General features: G+C 44.9%; 1 protein-coding gene across 1 annotated transcript in view; it reads left to right on the top strand.

Moving 5' to 3' along the window:
• The window catches only part of kita (KIT proto-oncogene, receptor tyrosine kinase a), a gene marked incomplete at both ends in the record, with an annotated part of 48,447 nt that overhangs the window by 16,686 nt on the left and 10,533 nt on the right, over positions 1-21,228 (top strand). Inside the window, 8 exons of the mRNA XM_080860284.1 lie at positions 6,806-7,069; positions 8,726-9,025; positions 10,008-10,147; positions 10,778-10,949; positions 11,394-11,580; positions 14,886-15,001; positions 15,362-15,476; positions 18,205-18,389. Of these exons, the coding sequence (XP_080716410.1) occupies positions 6,806-7,069; positions 8,726-9,025; positions 10,008-10,147; positions 10,778-10,949; positions 11,394-11,580; positions 14,886-15,001; positions 15,362-15,476; positions 18,205-18,389 (1,479 nt within the window). The remainder of the gene's footprint in view (positions 1-6,805; positions 7,070-8,725; positions 9,026-10,007; positions 10,148-10,777; positions 10,950-11,393; positions 11,581-14,885; positions 15,002-15,361; positions 15,477-18,204; positions 18,390-21,228) is intronic.

Below are 21,228 nucleotides of genomic sequence, written 5' to 3'. Positions count from 1 at the left end.
TGATACAGATCAGTGGTCAGACACAAAGACAGACACTCTCTCTCCAACATGCACATGCATGGCCAGTCCCACATAACTCTGGCGTGCTCAATCAAACAAAGGACACATACACATATACTCGGCCACACATAGAAACACACACATACACACACGCACACTTACACACACACACGCACACACATACACTGACACACACACACACACACACACACACACACACACACACACACACATATACACACACACACACACACACACACACACATCGATGCACAGACACACTTACACAAACACACACACACACACACACAAACGGGCGCACATACACCAACACACACACACTCACACATCGATGGACAGATACACTGTATTGTGGCCCCCCTGCACACTCATGTGACAGAAGATTGAGGATAGTTAAACCACAGTAAAAATAGTTTCTCTTTCTCTTCAGGCCCTCGGGAGAGATACTCTATACTGACTCTGCTGACTCTATAAATACAGACAGACAGCCATTCTCTCTAAGACTGAGGCCTGATACCAAGCTCTAACTGCAACATTTACCCCCTCAGCTGTCTAAACGGAATTATCCTTTCAAAATGTTATCAGCCACGTCTACTGCTAATGACAATTTAATGCACTGTATGCATCACATATCACTGTATATATTGCATATCACTGTATGCATCACATATCACTGTATATATTGCATATCACTGTATGAAACTATCAAAACTGACGGATTTGTTTTGTTTATTCGACAATCAACAGCAGAAGCTCTGCCAAGGCTGTTTGCTTTTCTGGGGTTTGGTTGTGCTTTGAATATGCACGGGAAAATAGATGGTTTAACTTTTACAGCCATCAGAAAAAAACATAAGTGTGTTTTCTTTGTATTTGGGTGTCCTATTTTCTAAACTATATAAATGGACTTGGCAAGTAAAATTGATGACCGGTGTTAGCGGTTAGGTATATGGCAGTTCGTGGAAGCCTAATTGCTTTAAACGTTCAAATGGCCCAACTCAGTTTAAGTGGTGATCATGTATCATTATGGGATGGCTCCTGGCCTTCTTATTCCCCAGACAACAAAGTATCAAATCAGGTCATCAAAACAGTATTTCCCTATGTTTTAGTGGCCAGCAAGCTGAAGTAACATATTTGGCATTTAATTACCACCCTGTGTTGCAGCTTTGCAGTTGTTGTCCCGTAGTCACCCTGATTTATTTGTCACAGTGAGCACATTTCTCACTTTTCTGTCCCTTTACAGGTGCTACCCAGGGCTGACTGCAGGCTATCCCTATTGGTTGACACAGGAGCTGAACACAGAGGTCAGGAGAGTTTGTCAGAGGGCCAGTACATTCCTCCACCAAAAGCAAAAGAGCTAATGGAATGATAACATTCGACGTGACGGCAGATGTCACCGTCATCTGTGAGATGCCATCTCCATGCTCATTCTCACATTGCAGTCAGCCACAGCAGGGGTTGTGTTCTGTGACATGCTGGCACACACAGCCTTAAAGACTACACAGCAGCACTTACTGTAAGACTGTAAGCCACACATAAAGGCACCAGTCACACCCCTCAGCCAGTGGCGCTGGACTAAAAGATGGTCCATGTGTGCTTATCAGCATGCCCTTACATCCCTCTCAGCCTTTCCCCAGGTATGCACAGTGACTAACGAGAGGCTCAATATGAAAGAGGCCTTCTATAAACACTGAGATGATTAACAGGGTGTGAGGCTAGGTAGGTAGGTGGCAACTGGTCTGGCCTTGGGTGCCTTAAATGGAATGGCTGCATCAGAATAGTTTTTGATCATGTGACAGCCATACTTTAGTGAATGTGAAGCCGGGAGATGTGTACCCCTCTGTTTGGAATCATAAAACACTTATATAAAGCCATAACTTACTGTGACCATGCCCTGTCATTGAGATCCACAAAAAGATGTTGCATTCAAGATGACTTAATGTGCATTTGTGGCAGGCTTAAAAGATGTATGAACCTGCATTCAGAATTAATATGCTGAAAATTGTTGTAGAAGGTTTTTGGCTTTGCAGCAATTTCATGTTTGAGGATTCCTCTGCAGAAATACCTCTTGTTTAGACTTTCAAATATTAAGAGTATAATAACACCAAACAAAACAACAATAGTAGATGAGATGTGATGGAAATAAATTAATTTCAACTGGTGAAAAGAGATTCAAAGGTTGTGTATGGTCTGCATCTGATACTATGACGGCCTTACCACAGGAATACAATTACAAAGACACATACAACTTTCTGTGCCACTTTATCTGTGTAGGGGCGAAACACTTAAAGAGAAATCCTTTAAGCTGTCACATTTGATGAAAAAAATATTAACTTGTCCACGGGACCGCGAGAGTAAGTCTTATAGGCCTACATGCATACAATACAAACATTTTGAAATTGTTCATCTCCTGTGCATCTGGAAGGCCTTAATACATTGTGAGATGTTGTTTACAGAAATATCTTTGTTTGCTCTTCCCACCCCTATTCTAATAATTTCAGTTAATTGAACATTTTACATTGATGGCACAGAGTAATCTCCTCAAAGGAAACCCGTATTTCGTTCCTTCGATTAATCCTATCCGTAAGCAAGTGTGACTCTCAAGTGTAATATATTTTTATTATGGTCACAAGGTCCACCTTGGCTGGTCATAGCTTAGGTGTTTTTTCCCGACATTCATTCTCTCGTGTGATGGTAATTGGGTGCCCTTCGAGCTATGAGAGAATGAGATGGTCATGCAACCGCCTCTCCGCCCTCGTGGTACCTGTTGGCGGTTCTGCTAGTTGATATAAAACGGCCCTCGCCGTGAAGTTGTGTGCGCTGGCCCTTTAAGACCTCCGAGCGCCTCCGAGGGAGAGACGCTGCTGCCGACCAGCGCTCCGCGGCATTAACGATCACGTAGACTGCTAAGTGGACGTACGCAAATACAACCTCGACACATAGCCCAGATGGAACAGTAGCAATGGAATACCACTTGGCTGTGTTTACTGTCATATTGCAGTTAACCTTCCATTCAGGTGGGCTTGTTATTTGTTTCTTGAATGTTCTCTGCTTCCATTTGGCTAGTTTCTAGTGACAATTGTAAGAACTACAAGGAAAAGTTTGTTGTAGAAGCTTTACATCTGAATTGAAGTAGGCTATCCTCTTTGTAACAGCATTCAGTTTTCAAATTACAGTAAACCAGTAGATTTGTTCTGTATAAGGCAAACTATTTTGCAGTCATGTTTTCGAATTTGTTGTAAAGAAGACTACATCTGCTTCATCCTTTGAGTGTGCAGTTACATTTCACTGTGCAGAAGCAACGAACCACTGGTGTTTATTGTAAGAACGGGAACACGAGCCTATTCAGTGGATAAGAGTCTTGTCCACCTGTAGGGGCAACACTAATTGATTACAATGAGTTGTTACACTACCGGTAGCTGTCGAGGTCCGCGCCTTCTTGTCTTAACGAAGACTATTTTTATTGATGTAAAAACCAATTGTTGAATAGTCATACGATGTTTGAATGACGCTTCATGGTCCCGCGTCTTACCATTTCCAAACCGAAATCGAACCCCGCAGAGGAAAGTAAATAGGGGCTGGAGCTCGGTGCGAACGGAACTGCGCTTGCATTTCTTTCAATAATTCATCACTTTGAAGGGAGAATGTGCCGACTACACTTCGCAATTTGCCATTCGACCACAAAGTGACGTTCAATGTGTGAAGGCGTTTATTGGGATTTTTGTGTGGATGACGTACAAAAACGTTCGCTCATTGTAAAACATCACGCACAATGCACATACTCTGGTAACATACAAATCCACAGGTGCCTCTCAACTATTGTGTGTTCTTAAACAAAACTATATTTTACTTACTGCCCACGCAACAAATAGTCAAAGAGTTGAATCTGCGTTTGTCTGAAATACGGATGCTCTCGCGGATGTTGATGTGGGGTAATCCTGAATCGCAGACAACTGTCATATGGAAATGACCTGGAATCCTTGGTCACGTAATTACGCAACTGAGCGCGAGTCGCGAAAGTTGTTTTGCATGCGGTTCAATTATTTGAATTGTTAAAGAAAACTAAACGTTATGTACCACTGAATACATTTTTAAACAATGGACAATAGATTATATCTTGTACCTGCTTTCTAAGAAATTCAGAAGTAGTCTGAGATAAGAGGGCAGAAGACTAAAAGTTATGTGTGGGACCTGTTACCTGCTGCAACAGGATATGTAACTGTAAACAGCAGTACGATACCGTTTGAGACGTTAGCATGTATTGTGTTCCTGGTAAACAAACATTAACTCTCTCTCTCTCTCTCTCTCTCTCTCTCGCTCTCTCTGCTTCATCCATACTTCATACTGCTAGCGGAGTAGTTGTTACTGCTATAAATTCAAGAGATGTTGTTTGTGTGAGCAAATCTACGGTCTAGTTCAGGGGCGGACTGACAACAAAATGAAACCCTGATATTTGCTGTCAAGGAGTCCCAAATTGATACGCCAAATTCGAACTGTCACATGTTCGATCGATCCATCTGTTATTTGTATTGTTTGTGTTTCTCTCGGCTATAATATTGAATCCGTCTTGGTTCCTGCTCCCTTCATGCCCTTCGGTGCCATGTTCACCTGTTTGTTTAGATTGTAAAGTAAAAGGCTATTGAGCCTATTAATCTAGGTTATTACTGTATATCTGCTCAATTCTAAAGCACTTTGAATTATCAATGTGTATGAATTGTGCTATATAAATAAACTTTTTTTTTTTACTGCTGGGCTTGCTATGAAATATATTTTATATCTATGGCTATAATGTGAAAAAATAATTGACAAATTGGCCTAGTCTGGAGAAATTAGTAGTACATTGACATTACTTCATAAAAGGGATAGTTCATCAATTTAACAAATGTACATGTTTATTTTACACATTAACAGTCAATCAAAGTCTTTTTTTTTTGCCAAAGTGACCCCCCCCCATGTCAGCGTTAACTTAACTCCAAACGTGTGTGAACTAAGTAGTTCCCAATTAGCCTCGCAATTGGTCCAAACTGCAATGGGACTCGTTGAAACGCATAACCTAACAAAAACACCTCACTCCTCGCTACGCTACTTTCCTCGTCACCACGTGCAGCAGAATGCTAAAATATGTGAGTTTTTTTTTCTTTGCACACTTTACGCTGACAGCCAACATAGGCTTATTACTGTTCTGCTGCTCTTTGTCTGCACCACTGGCCTCGGGGATCCTTTATGTTTTGATAGCACATGCAATGAACTGACCGAGCTCTCACTGCTATTAAAGATGGCGCCAGCCGTGTCGCTGCAGAGGAAATTTCCTTTTGAGCATCTGTAAGTTACATCAAAGCCACAGTCTGTGACGCCATGGCTATATGATGTTTAAAATAAAAAGTAGAAAACCGACCGCCGAAATATTGGCCAACTGCCAATTTGAGGCAATCTATTACTCATGACTTCTTGTTGAATGTAAAGTACTCTCTCTCTCTCTCTCTCTCTCTCTCTCTCTCTCTCTCTCTCTTTCTCTGCCAGTCTGTTCAAAAGCAGGTTGTACCTGCTCTCTGTTCTCTCAGATCTCATAGTGAGAGTGTTCTTAAAATGATTTAATGATGCTAATGAGTATGAAAGTCAGGGTAAAGTTTCCACCAGTGCTCTCTCTGGGAAGAGTTCTATCTCTGGGAAGTCCACTTTGTTGGCATTTCCCATAACTGAAGTCATTATCTTTATTGACTTTATTTGATCTACACGAACCCTCTGTTGAGCAGCCTATAGTGTTGATGTGTTAACGGTGTCCCTCCGGCAAAGTTAAGCCAAGCGTTTCGGTTGTCTTTGTTCTTCTGCAGTATCAGATGGTTTGTGCATAGTGAAAAAAGCATGAGGTGCTGAAAAACACAAGGGGTTGCCAGTTGTTTTTGTTAGCGTAGGCATATGCATTAATGTATATGTGGCATAGGTAAAGAGAGGGATTTTTGGCCCAGAGCCAGGGATCAGGCCACCAGTTATATCACTGTACAGAAGAAGCAGATGTAGGATTAAGGATGGCAATTATGACTGATATGGGCCATACACTTTATTGTGGCACCTATATGTATGCAATGCATTTTATGCAATCGTGTATTGAACTTTTATATAACGTTTATAAGCAGTGCACACATTAATAACAAGCAAGACAGGAAACTGCATGGCCCACATTAGTAAATTATCATTCAGATTCAGCTAGGGAATGTAATAGAAAGCTTAAATTCATGTTGGGAGCTGTAGCTCAAGGCTCAATAAAGTTGCTGCCGATTCTACTGGGCTTGTCTCTTATACTATAGCTTTGTTGAGTTACTGGTAGTTCAAGTTTTTTCCGCTTCAGAGTTTAAGAGACTAATTGTTTCCAAATACAAATGATCTTTCATCGGATGGTTAGCGATGTAACAACATCTTTCTCATTTTACAGTAATGATAAGAGCAAATTAGTTTAATTCTGAGTTAAGATTTGGACACAAAGGCCAATAGACACACCACTGGTTGGAATACAGAGGGTGTTGTTTTATCACATTGGGTAAACCAGTAATGACCCCAATTCTGTAGTTTATAGTAATACTATTCTTATTATATCTATGTGTGTATGCGTGTGTACAGATTTCCCTGTGTGTGGATGGGGCGTTTGTGCATCTATGTTGCCTGTGCCATCATTGTGTTCTGTTTCGTCTTGTGGGATTATATTCAGTGTTCATATTTTTTGTCTTGAGATTCACAGCCCAGTCAGACAATGGTGTCGTTGTCAGTTTAAAATTGTTTTATGGTCCATCAGGGACCTCCAGCATCACCATCTCGCCGAACGGCTCGCAGCTGGTCATCTGGCTGAATAGCCCCCTTCGGCTCCACTGCCAGGGGGACGGCGGGGACGTGCAGTGGGTGCGGGTGGACCGGCCAGGCCGGAGGCTGCGGGGGGAGGAGAGGAAGGGCCGGAGCTCCACCTTCCACATCCCCCGCGCCCTGATCACCCACATGGGGCCCTATGCCTGCCAGGACCAGGCCTCTGGGGAGACCAGGTCCATCTACGTCTTTGTTAAAGGTAGGGTGGCCAGGTTAGGATAAATGTTTTTTTTTTGAATACGTGTGTGTGTGTGTGTGTGTGTGTGTGTGTGTTTGTGTTTGTGTGTGTGTGGATGTTAGTGTTTAGGGTAGGGTGTAAGCCTGGTGTGTTTGGCAGAATGAGAATAGTTGCAGCATGTTTCTTTGCTACTGACTATATAAGTACCAGTATGTGCATGTGTTTCTGAGATAGAGAAAAAGAAAGAAAGCAAACAAAGTAATAGCCATTAGTGCAGTTTTTCATTTGTCATTGTTTAACCTTTGCCTTCCTGAGATGCATGCCATTGCCTTTAGGCAATATTTCTACACAGACACATCTTCATGCATGCAGCTGTTTAACCAGACCAGGCTACTAAAAAAAATTAGTATTTGTACCTGCGGATACTTGTCTATATGCAGGGGCGTTGCTAGGAGTTGAAAACATTCGTGGCTTACCCCGGACCTGTAGGGGGACACTCTCCCGGGAAAATGTTTTAAATCCTGGCAACTAAATACAGCATGTTCACGCTGTTTGAGAGAGTAAGACAGACAGAGAAACAGTGAGCCTATGACAGCCCATGGCATGCAGGGCCCATCATCTGTCTGACTCACATGAACATTACCACGCCCATCACACTGCTTGTCTACATGCTTGGTCACATTGACATGGCACATGGGCAGAAGACAGAAACAGAAACAGAAAATGACATTTCATGTGAACATCACACTGTAATAATATCAGAAAATGACATCAGCCTTTGTTTGGCAGACTGAGGTTTAGATAGGCCTCTAAAGAGTGCTCTCTGGATTTTAAACTGGAAAAATACCAAAGTCCTTATAATGTGTCTGCTTTTACTTTGTTCTTGCTCAAATGTTCAGCAACGAGAAAACGTATCCTCCACCTGCACCCACACCTGCTCCTCGATGCCTTCACCCTTTTGCTTCTTTAAAAAGCTTCTTATATCCATAGCCTTCAAATCATGTCTTTAGGAATTAGCTAGCTATGCAGCTCTCTCTGTCTCTCTCTGTCTCTCTCTCTCTGTCTCTCTCTCTCTGTCTCTTTCTCTCTGTCTCTCTCTTTCTCTCTCGCTCACACAAAATGCACGCATGCCAAGCTGTGAGAAGTCGATCTGCACCTGGAATGACAACCAGACAACCCAAAACTTGTGTTGTGATCAACAAGATCATATTACGTATTTTCGATTTTTTTGTTATTCTTATACAACATCTTATATTCATGAAAAAAATGTATTGCCCTGTACACCCAGGACAACGACTCCCATGTGTATAAACATGCAAACACACGCTTGTGCATTTGATCACACTGCCTGCAAGCGATTGGCCGCAATCTGATATACCCAGCGGCACTGCCAGCGCAATTAGCGCAATCAGCTCACTCACTGCTTGCTTCTCACCATAATTGTCTACCCTCGGCTTTGTGCCACACACACACTCACACACAAACACAGATACACACACACTCACACACAAACACAAACACACACACACACACACACATGCACACACACACACACACACACACATGGCTTGCAGTCCTTTGATACAGCAACTTCCCAGTGCCTGGAAACCCAACCCGCTCTAAACTCCCTCCTTCCCCCTGTTGTGTGTGTGTGTCTCTATTGGTTTGGTGATGTAGCGTTGCTTTCGGCAGATCCGGCCAACGCTTTCCGCAGGTCTATGATGTCCGCGTTGCTGGTGGCCGTGGGGCACAGCGTCACCTTTCCGTGCCTGGCCACCGATCCAGACGTGTCGGAGATGCGTCTGGAGACGTGCAATGGGAGCCCGCTGCCCCGCGGCATGCGCTATGAGGCCAGCCTGGTGAGGGGCGTCGTGCTGGAGAGCGTGCAGCAGGGCTTTCAAGGGTGCTACCGGTGCGCAGGCAGACTGAATGGAGAGGAGGTCAAGTCGGGCGAATATGAACTGGACATTCGTCTTGGTAGGAAAGAGGACTTTTTTGGTTTATTGGTTTATTATAATTGTGTGCTTGTGTGTGTGTGTGAGTGTGTGTGTGTGTGTGCGTGTGTGTGCATGTGTATGTCTTTGTCCTTAACTGTGTGTGTGTGTGTGTGTGTGTGTGTGTGTGTGTGTGTGTGTGTGTGTGTGTGCGTGTGCATATGTATGTCTTTGAGCGTAACCCTGTGTGTGTGTGTGTGTGTTTGTGTGCGTGTGTATGTCTTTGTGATTAACCCTGTGTGTGTGTGTGTGTGTGTGTGTGTGTGTGTGTGTGTGTGTGTGTGTGTGTGTCTTTGTGCTTAACTATGTCCATAGCATTTGTTTAAGGGAATATTTGCATGAAGCGTTTTTGTTTTGGTGTCTCCAGGGGGCTTTAAATTATTTGAATGGTGTGTGTGTGTTGGGGACCAGGGTCGGAGTGTGTGTGTGTATGTGTGTGCCTGTGTTTGTTAAAGCTTGTGAGAGTTTATGTGTGTATGTATGTGTATGTGTTTGTTAACATTTTGTCCATAATATTGTGTTTTACTGTATGTGTTTCATGGGGATAAACTGTTGCGCTTGTGTTTGTGCATGTGTAGACATCTGTTTGTTTGTGTTTGAGTCTATGTACACCTTTGTGTGTGTGTGCTTGTGCCTGTGTGTGTGTGTGTGTGTGTGTGTGTGTGTGTGTGTGTGCGCGCACACATTTGTCTGTCTATGTGAGTAGGTGAATGAATCACTGTGTGATTGTGTGTCTGTGTCTGTCTCTCTCTCTTTCTGTGTGTGTGTGTGTGTGTTTGTGTCTGTCTGTGTGTGTGTGTGTGTGTGTGTGTGTGTGTGTGTGTGTGTGTGTGTGTGTGTGTGTGTGTGTGTGTGTGTGTGTGTGTGTGTGTGTGTGTGTGTGTCTATGTGTGTGTGTGTGTGTGTGTGTGTGTCTGTGTGTGTGCGCCCATGTGTGTAGCGTAACAGTGCGGTGTTTGTGTCAGCTCCAGACTCGGTGCCGGTGGTTGAGCTGCGGAGCCCGGAGAGGCTACTGCTCACCCAGGGCCAGAGCCTCACGCTCAGCTGCAGCACCAGCAACATCAACAGCGACATCAACGTGCGCTGGACATGGCCCCATGCTGCGGTGAGAGAGAGAGGGGGAGAGGGGAAGGGAGAGGGAGGGAGGGACAGGGAGAGAGAGTGAGAGGTAGAGAGAGAGGGAGAGGTAGAGAGAGGGGGAGGGAGATGGAGGTAGTGAAAGGGGGAGAGAGAGAGAGGTAGGTAGAGAGAGAGAGGTAGAGTGGGGGTGCTGTTTGAGGATGCACTCCCAGTCATAGCTTCTTCCTCTCTCCTGAACCAGGCCCAGTGACCATAAGAAGTGGGATCCCCCCATTCTGAGCTGGGTTTTGCTCAAGGTTTTTCCTGGTTAAAGGGGTGGTGGCCTTACCAAAAGTGAGAAAGTGGCTTGATCATAGAATTTAGTACACAGACGCCGATCCTTTGTATTTGTAGACACTATTTCTATTCCTATTGTAATTAGACACTAATTATGTTAATTGTGCTATATAGTATGGCATGGTCATTTAACAGTGGGACACCCTTGCTGTAGCTTTTGTCAGTTGAGTGGGAATCATAAGCATGAGGAATTCACCAAGAAGGTAGTTGTTGGCTTTGTGTTGGTAGTCATGTTTGAGTTCCACTCGTCTTCCGTTGTGGCGTGACACCACAAAGTGTGCAACCTCATCTTCACTGGTCCCCTCCTCCTCCTCTCCAGCGGCCCTCGGAGCACCAGTCCTCACGCATCCTGACGGAGCCTGTCATCACCCATGTGCGTGGCAGGACGCTGCACATCGGCTCTGTGGTGCCGGCTGACTCCGGCAGCTACCGGTGCGAGGCCGAGAACGAGAAGGGCACAAGCGCAAAGAGTGTTTGGCTGGACGTCTACGGTGAGATCCCTCATAACTTTTCACGTGCAGAATAGTAACAACAACAAATTAACACAAATACATAAAACTGAATTGAATTTAACTGAACTGAACTGAACTGAAATTTGAATTGAATTAAATTGAATTTAATTGAATTGAATTGAATTGAATTGAATTGAATTGAATTGAATTGAATTTAATTGAATTTAATTGAATTGAATTAAGTTGTACTGACTGACTGGCAGTGTACATGTGGTTTGTACATGTGCAATAGCATGTGGTTTTGTCTGTCTATTTGAATTTCATTTCATTTCATTTCATTTCATTTCATTTCATTTCATTTCATTTAGTTGTACTGACTAACTGACAGTGTACATGTGGTTTGTACATGTGCAGTAGTATGTGGTTTTGTCTGGCTGTTGATAACCATGGCTCTCCACTGCTATTGCTGTGTTTATGCAACAGGCAAAGGCTTCATCAGCGTAAACGGGACCAGCAACAGGACAGTGCGCATGCGGGTCGGCGAGAACTTGTCCCTGAGGACAGAGATAGAGGCCTACCCCAGACCCCACCGCATTACCTGGAGGTACATGGGCAAGGAGCTGTGGAACACCTCTGATCACATCATCGTCACACTCAGCCAAGGACACAGGTATGTACACACACAGACACACACACACACACACACACACACACACACACACACACACACACACACACATGATCACACACACACACACATGATCACACACACACACACACACTATTACAAACTCGAGTATATTTACATTTCTATTTGGTTCACTTATTTGTTTACTTAATTAGCGGCACCGGCTCCCTCAGGTCCCTCAGTAGGGCTGGGGCTATGCCTTAAATTGCTATGATGAGGAACCTGCGTGAAGGAGAGAACAGCGATGGTGTAGAGACTGTGTGAGGAGAGAACAGCGATGGTGTAGAGACTGTGTGAGGAGAGAACAGCGATGGTGTAGAGACTGTGTGAGGAGAGAACAGCGATGGTGTAGAGACTGTGTGAGGAGAGAACAGCGATGGTGTAGAGACTGTGTGAAGAGAGAACAGCGATGGTGTGTAGAGAGTGTGTGAGGAGAGAACAGCGATGGTGTAGAGACTGTGTGAGGAGAGAACAGCGATGGTGTAGAGACTGTGTGAAGAGAGAACAGCGATGGTGTAGAGACTGTGTGAGGAGAGAACAGCAATGGTGTAGAGACTGTGTGAAGAGAGAACAGCGATGGTGTAGAGACTGTGTGAGGAGAGAACAGCGATGGTGTAGAGACTGTGTGAGGAGAGAACATCAATGGTGTAGAGACTGTGTGAGGAGAGAACAGCGATGGTGTAGAGACTGTGTGAGGAGAGAACAGCGATGGTGTAGAGACTGTGTGAGGAGAGAACAGTGATTGTGTAGAGACTGTGTGAGGAGAGAACAGCGATGGTGTAGAGACTGTGTGAGGAGAGAACAGCGATGGTGTAGAGACTGTGTGAGGAGAGAACAGCGATGGTGTAGAGACTGTGTGAGGAGAGAACAGCGATGGTGTAGAGACTGTGTGAGGAGAGAACAGTGATGGTGTAGAGACTGTGTGAAGAGAGAACAGCGATGGTGTAGAGACTGTGTGAGGAGAGAACAGCGATGGTGTAGAGACTGTGTGAGGAGAGAACAGCGATGGTGTAGAGACTGTGTGAAGAGAGAACAGCGATGGTGTAGAGACTGTGTGAGGAGAGAACAGCGATGGTGTAGAGACTGTGTGAGGAGAGAACAGCGATGGTGTAGAGACTGTGTGAAGAAAGAACAGCGATGGTGTAGAGACTGTGTGAGGAGAGAACATCAATGGTGTAGAGACTGTGTGAGGAGAGAACAGCGATGGTGTAGAGACTGTGTGAGGAGAGAACAGCGATGGTGTAGAGACTGTGTGAGGAGAGAACAGCGATGGTGTAGAGACTGTGTGAGGAGAGAACAGCGATGGTGTAGAGACTGTGTGAAGAGAGAACAGCGATGGTGTAGAGACTGTGTGAGGAGAGAACAGCGATGGTGTAGAGACTGTGTGAGGAGAGAACAGCGATGGTGTAGAGACTGTGTGAGGAGAGAACAGCGATGGTGTAGAGACTGTGTGAAGAGAGAACAGCGATGGTGTAGAGACTGTGTGAGGAGAGAACAGCGATGGTGTAGAGACTGTGTGAGGAGAGAACAGCGATGGTGTAGAGACTGTGTGAGGAGAGAACAGCGATGGTGTAGAGACTGTGTGAGGAGAGAACAGCGATGGTGTAGAGACTGTGTGAGGAGAGAACAGCGATGGTGTAGAGACTGTGTGAGGAGAGAACAGCGATGGTGTAGAGACTGTGTGAGGAGAGAACAGCGATGGTGTAGAGACTGTGTGAGGAGAGAACAGCGATGGTGTAGAGACTGTGTGAAGAGAGAACAGCGATGGTGTAGAGACTGTGTGAGGAGAGAACAGCGATGGTGTAGAGACTGTGTGAGGAGAGAACAGCGATGGTGTAGAGACTGTGTGAGGAGAGAACAGCGATGGTGTAGAGACTGTGTGAGTTATCAAGTACCTGCAGCAGAAGTTGTTCCTTTGTCTGGACGGATAAGTGTTTTGGGGTTTGGGGGGGAACTCCGGAGAGGAGGGTTTTGGGGGGTGCTCCAGAGAGGAGGGTATTCTCTGGCCTGATCAGCCTAGAGGGAGGTGGGTTAGCTTGGCTCCCAACCACAGCAAGTGGGTCATTGTGCTCGAGTTTCCTTTTGTTTCAAGCCAGCTAATCACCTGTTGCCACCCGGGAGGAGTGAACATAGTGACTCACACGTCACAGTGACGTTGGTAACGAAGGTTACGTTAAGCCTCATCTCTCTGAGTGGTCCCAGGTGTTTGACTGTTTCAGTTAGGTTTGTTTTGTTTTGTCACACACACACACAAACACAAATACACACACACACACACACACACACACACACACACACACACACACATACTCACACTCACACACACACACACACGCACACACGCACACACACAAACGCACACACACACACACACGTACATGCTTAACCTCATCATACATACAGAAATGGAAATCAGCACATTGGAATGTAAATCAGTTTGCATCTTTAGGTGTTCCTTACTCCAATCCAGTTTTGTGATCCTAACCCTAACCCTAACCCTGTTTTCTGGACTGATCATATCTCAGACTGAGTCTCCAAAAAATATATGGCATAAAAATGACTATCAACCCGGAGCATAGTGATGCTCATGAGTTAGTGAACGTGTGATCACCAGGGTTAAATAACTTCTGGGTTGGCTGTTTTCTGCTCAGTGCCACGGCATACGAGCATGATAAGATCAGCAGTTTATCTGCATTCATACACACAAACAGAGAGAGAGAGAGAGAGAGAGATGAGAAGATGCTCGTTTGTTGCCCACATGACGTTCCTGAGGGTTTGGGGTTTTTAGGGTCAAGCTTCGCTGCAGTGTTCATGTAAACTGCAAATACCAGTCAAGGCTTACCTGAAGTCAGAAAGAGAGATAAAAAAGACCCTTCATGCAGACTGACCAGATCGGATCAGCTGTCTCCACTGTGTCGCCTCAGTGCTGCCTTGATCAGATAAAGAAGGACAGCTGAGGTACACTCACACACGTTTCATAGAACCTGAACGGCAAGAAAATTAGATGATGCTTTTGGGGAATGTCACACACACACACACACACACACACACACACACACACACACAGCAGGGCAGTCTCAATAATCAGAAAATAGTTGTTTTTCATTGTATTTCCTCGAAGCTCACATATGAACGCAAATGAATATTAAGCCCCAGTTTGATTCTGTTCTGGCTTTCATATTGATTGATTGATTCAAATTGATATTTGATATAACATGATGTGTGCTGTCATTAAATAGGCCCTTTATACTCCATTATAATATCGGCTGGTGTGTTCCACTCTGCAGTTACCGTAGCGAGCTGAAGCTGGTTCGGATGAAGGTGTATGAGAGCGGCGTGTACACCTTTGAGGCCTCCAACGGCGACGCATCAGTCAATGAGACATTTACCGTCCACGTTATCAGTAAGCAGCTTCTAAAGCGGTTCTGGTTCGAAATCCATCATGTATAAATGGGAAAATAGTTTTCACATATACAATAGGTAAAACCAAATGGTTGTGTACAAATATGAAAATAGTAACAATATTTATGGTATTTGCAGTCATGAAGAAGCAGGAAAATAGAAACAACATTTGTAATAGTTTATTATAAAAAATATTTACAGTATATAGATATTATTACATAGTCACACCATAATTGCTGCACTATGGTCTGAATGTTAGTTCGATACAGGGCTATCACAAGAGACGATTATCACTGCTGTCATTTGAGTATTGGGTGACTGCGAGGGTTGACCTCTGACTCCTGACCTCTGACCCCCGTAGGCAAGCCAGAGATCGTGTCTCATGAGGGACCAGTGGACGGACAGGTGCGCTGCGTGGCAGAAGGATACCCCGCCCCTCTGATCGCTTGGTATTACTGTGACCAGCCTCACGCCAGGTGACTCAATGACACACACAAACGCATGCGCTCACAAACACACACACACATGCATGCACGTACACTCATGTGTAATCAACCTAAAACCATCGAATGCAATGTTCCAGCAGATTAAGTGGCAGATCATTTTAAAGTTTATAAGAAAGAAAATACAATAAAACTTTTTTAAACTGCATGCTGTATGAGAGTCAAGACTTTTGGACATTTCAAGATTCCAAGGAGTTTCCTAAAATAGAGGGAAAGGTATAAAATATCAAATTAAACATTACAATGCAAACCAATTTAAGTTTGCTTTGGATCGGTCATTACAATAATACTGTTACTATCTCAATTCAAAACAACTGTGCTCTGACCTAATACTATCACATGTGATGGCATCCTTGATTAGTAAAAAATACATTTAGAACAAATACAATGACAAATATAGGACAGTGATCCCCTATGAGGCCAGTCTGTTGACAAATGAAAACATTCACCACCTTAATTAAGGTTGCGTGACTGCTGCTGTACCATAGCTCGACTGTGATAGGCCACGGGAGGTCATGTGACCAGTGTTGGCCCAGTGGGGGAAGCACAGCAGAGGGAGATCCAGTCTCCATTCAATGAAAGCGCAATGAGTAAGAGGCGATTATCCAGTCACTGCATCATCGTCATTCAAATCCATAGGGGGGCTATCCAGGCTCACACTAGCATTAGCACTCACAGCCACAGATACGTGACATGCTTAATTGGCCTGGATTTCATTGGTGTTGGTTTGCGTGACTGATCAGCACTGGTGTAATTGTGTTCTTAAAGTAAGTGTCAGCTTAATAACCCCTGCAGGTCAACAGTATGGTACACACACACAAGGGTGAAATTGGAATTTGCAATTGGGGGGGGGCTGGGTTGGGTTACCACTAAAGGACTACAGAATATTAATATGCATGGACCTGTAATTAAGTAAATCAATTAAAAGGGAATTGATTTGCATTCTACAGTTTTGAACTACACACAGACATTTATCATTTTATAGCTAGGAAATGATCAAACTAGCGATGCTGTAATTTAAGTTGCTCTGACAGTCTTCTCAAACCATGCTGGCCAGCTAGGCAGTTTTACGTGAACTTGAGCTTGCCAACTACCTTAATATAACAGTTAGCTAGCTTATCTGTAGTAGGACACGTCTTGTTAAATATTATTTAGAATACATTTTTTTTTTTTTTAAATATGACATGTGTTTTTTAAGCAGAATATCAGACCAATTGACATTCATTTAGAAAAACAGAATGAGGTCAGCTTCTGACCTATTTCTCTCCCTACGTTTCCATCCATCTATCCAAGCCATCTGCACCATTTGACAGGCAAAAGAGGGGGGTTATCTGCAAGCTGGCTTTAGGGGACACTCCTTGACAACAGGATGGGAAACCCTGTGTAAACAAGTTGCTTTATTTTATATACTTTACAGTTGCAATTAGTATTATTGGAGTTCTATGACCTAATGGTAGGAAAGAAAAGATGTATAAATATACAAAGATACACAGACACACACACACACCCAAACCCACACCCACACCCACACTCACACTCACACACACACACACACACACACACACACACACACACACACACACACACACACACACACACACACACACACACACACACACACACACACACACACAAACACACACACAAACACACACACACATAGAGAGAGAGCAGGGGTACAAAGAAAGAGATACTAGACAACATTCCAAAAAAAATTCTTAGCTTTTGGAAGCCAACAAATAGTTTTGCCATAAGTCTGCATTTAAGCCTTTGGCATTTCAAAATAAAACACCCCTCCCTCCCTTGGCTGGGCAAGTTTGGATCCAAAGCTGTGTGTCCTTGAGGAGGAGAATCCTGCCAAAAGCCGTTCACTACTCTGGGCAGCCTTGGCCTCTGCCAGAGGGTTTTCTCCCAGGGATGCATCACATTGCATCAAGACGTTGGTAAACATGCACTTCACAAGGTAGTGAAGAACATATCTCCCTTTTATCTCGTGCTCACTGTCTGCACACGTCTGCGGTGCTTTGTCACGCTACATTCCAAACATGAATATTAGATTGGCTCTTCAGTGATCCGCACTGAGGAGTGTGGCTGCAGGGGAATCCCTGGAAACCTCAGGAACCTGTTAGACACTTATTACTTATCACTTTATTTGAATTCCTGAGGCACACCTTGAGTGCTGATATGTGGCACGTTTTAATCCCAGATTAGATTTTTGAAGAGTTTCTCGACTGATGGACCTATTGTATGCCGTTGTCATGGCAATGCTAAGAAATTAATGAGTGTCCAGCCATTCGGATATTCAGGCCCTGAAAAGCCCCTACTCGACCCTCCCGCTTGTACCATAGGGCTGGTCTAACTGGTCTACAGTAATAGGCTGCTATTCTCACTGTCCTGGGATGCATAATAAGGAATGTATTACCAGAACATCAAAGATGGCGTCCTCAGCACCTACATTCCCACCTAGAGCTCAGTGTGTGCAGCAGCACAGAGGTGAAATGGCCTTATATGGCAGAGAGAGTGTTGGTGCTGGATGGATGAGTATTTCAACACATTTGAATATTTTTAGATTTAGTTTTTTAAATACGAATTTTAATAAGTGTGGTAGAATTTGAGTTGGGGGTCTGGGACTGGCACCTCTACTTCAGGTTCCGTGGTGCTGTGTGTAATCAGGGATGTCTGCCGTGTGTCTTACCTGCAGGTGCTCACAGCTGCTTAACGCCACGCAGGAGGAGGAGGACATCGTCACGGTGACGCTGTCCAATCCGGCGTTCGGCATCCGCGAGGTGGAGAGCCGCCTGAACATCAGCAAGAGCAACTTCCCCACGCTGGAGTGTGTGGCTACTGTGGAGGGCGAGCAGGTCTACACACTCTTCTCCATCAGCGGTGAGACATGATACATGATACACGCACACACCCTTTCTTACACACACACACACACACACACACCCTCTCTCACACACACACACACACACACACCCTTTCTTACACACACACACACACACACACACACCCTCTCTCACACACACACACACACACACACCCTTTCTTACACACACACACACACACCCTTTCTTACACACACACACACACACACACACACACCCTTTCTTACACACACACACACACACACACACCCTTTCACACACACACACACACACACACACACACACACACACACACACACACACGCACCCTCACACACACACACACACACACACACACACACACACACACACACACACACACACACACCCTCACACACACACACGCACCCTCTCTCACACACACACTCACACACACAAACACACACCCTAACACACACACACACCCTCAAACACACACACACATTTATGGACATGCTTAATCTCTGGCTTGCTCCCATGCACACAGCCACTTCCAGAGAGCCGCACACCAGCAAGCACATGTCTATATGTCTATATCCACTCTTAATCTCTCTGTCTGGTTCTCACACAATGGCCTCCACACCAACGATAAAAGTTATATCAACAATGCTGTTTGCACACTGTGGAGCCCATCATTTGACGTATTCCGTGTATCGCACAGTATTGTTTTATGAGTTCAACAAAGACTGCTCTGGACTTGTTTAGTCATTCTGTCTCCATCTTGTCCGCAGAGTGTCAGTAAAGGCGATATCATTAAAGCTGTTTACAACACAACATGCTTCACACAGCCCTTCCCTTCTGTCTTTCTTTGAGATCTTCATTTTGTCCATGTGGTTTTATCTTTTCAGTAGAGGCCTCTCCAGGGTCTAGTTTCTAGCCATCCTGTCTGTGTCTCGTACGAGATGCAGCTGGTTCTCCTCCTCCTGAAGTCTGTCAGGCGCAATTTCTCCCAGCAGCCTGCAAACCTCTGAATCTAAATGAGCCTCGACCTTGGCCCATTCCATCCCGTGGCCGAATGCATCATTTGAAATCCCAGCTAAACCCACATCTCCAGTATCAGATCCCACTGCTTAACCCCTCTCTTCCTACCCAAGTGTCCTTACCCCCCCCCCCCCCACCGCCAACTCACACCCCCACCCCCCCTACCTGAATTTCTTTTATCTTTTGGGAAGCACCGGATTACATTTTCAATGTTTGGCAAACAGTTTTGACAAAAGGTATTAGCTCTAAATCTTGGCATCCTTCTAACTGACAATCACAAGCTCAGGTCATATCACGCCTTATCTCCTCTAGTCTCTCTGATTCAATTTAGTGCAGATAACTTCATTTTGGTCTATGAAACTCTGTTGACATTGCTGCTGGCTCCGACCCCCGCCCCCCCGCTCGCTGTAACTGAGAGGCACAAAAACGGACTTTTGCAAACATTCCCGTCGTGCAGCTCTCTTGAGAGCCTGCCTAGATGGACAAAGCGGTGCCAAAGCTGAAATAAAGGCTCCTCGGATAATTACTGGCAGGAACCAGTGAGCTGGAGAAACCTTGGAGAGATTCTCCTGCAGGAGGAGGCCTCGGAGGTTGGGCACTTTGAGGGTGGGTGCGTGGGGTGGGTGGAGAGGAGCGGAGAGGAGCGGAAGCCGAAGCCGCAGGGCAGGTGGCTCTAGGGAGGGGGATGTGGGTTTTTTTTTTGGTTTTTGATGTGGACGTCGCCTGCTCAGTATCAAAGGGGTCCCCCACGGGTCTGTTCAGGACTGGGAACGCAAGGCTGGAGGGGGGGGCAAAAAGCTGTAGATATGGGGGGGTAGGGGTGGTTAAAACTAATTGTGGCTTGTAGGGCTGTTGGGTTGGCAGTGGACATTTGGCTCTGGGTGGGGATGCGGGGAGGGGGGGGGGGGCACCAACCGAGGGAGGGCTGGTGTTTGGACGCAGTGGGGTGAAGAAAAGAAAGGAGGGCTTTGAGAAGGCTCTGACAGGTTTACAGTGGATTAGATCCTGCACACTCTGCACTCTCAGCTTTGCAGTGGAGAGAAAGCTCCTTAGCCCTAAAGAGCTTATCACCGCCCCCCGAGTACAGAACAGTAGAGCAATAACACCAGAACAGAACAGAACAGGACATCAGAAACAAGCGCTAAGAAAAACAATAACAGAGTACCACCAGAGGAACGCCATCTGAAGTGGGCACGATAGTATAGCTAAGAAACAAATCTAAAACATGACAAACATGACATGACAAAATGTGCTTCACAAAGACTTAAGTCATTTAATTTAATGCATGAAGAGGTTTGCATCAGTCATGCCACTCTCTACTGTAACAATCAAACACGCTTGTCAACTTCTGTGGAAAACCCTGAAATGTTTGAAATGCTGTAGTCGTCTTGTACCAAACTGCCCTTGTAGTCTTTTTACCTCTCTACCCCTGACACCTGGGATTATTTTCTCAACCTGACGTTGTTCTTCCCTCATCTTGGACTGCTAGCAAAAGGCATGTTTTCAGTGAACAGATGAAAAGATGTGCACATCATTATTATTTTTATTACAATTATTATTATTATTATGACTAAAGTCATAAGGCCTACCAAACAAGACACCCCTGCGTAGAAATCACAGGCAGGTGAATTGTTAATGGCAGATCAAGCAAGGAGAGGATCTTTGACTCCCAAAGCCGCTCCTTGGCGTGCAAGACATGGATGGCTGCTTCTGGCGGCAGTCGGTTAAAAGTCGGTAGGGCGTGTGTATATGTTATTAATGCCACTTGTCTAGAGAATCTGGACCGCCTGCAAAGACTTGATGTTTGGGTTTTTCTGGTTCATGGTGGCAAGTCTGGG

Source organism: Sprattus sprattus, assembly GCF_963457725.1.
Source record: "Sprattus sprattus genome assembly, chromosome: 2".
Taxonomy (NCBI): Eukaryota; Metazoa; Chordata; class Actinopteri; order Clupeiformes; family Clupeidae; genus Sprattus; species Sprattus sprattus.
This window is presented reverse-complemented; position numbering and strand designations above follow the sequence as displayed.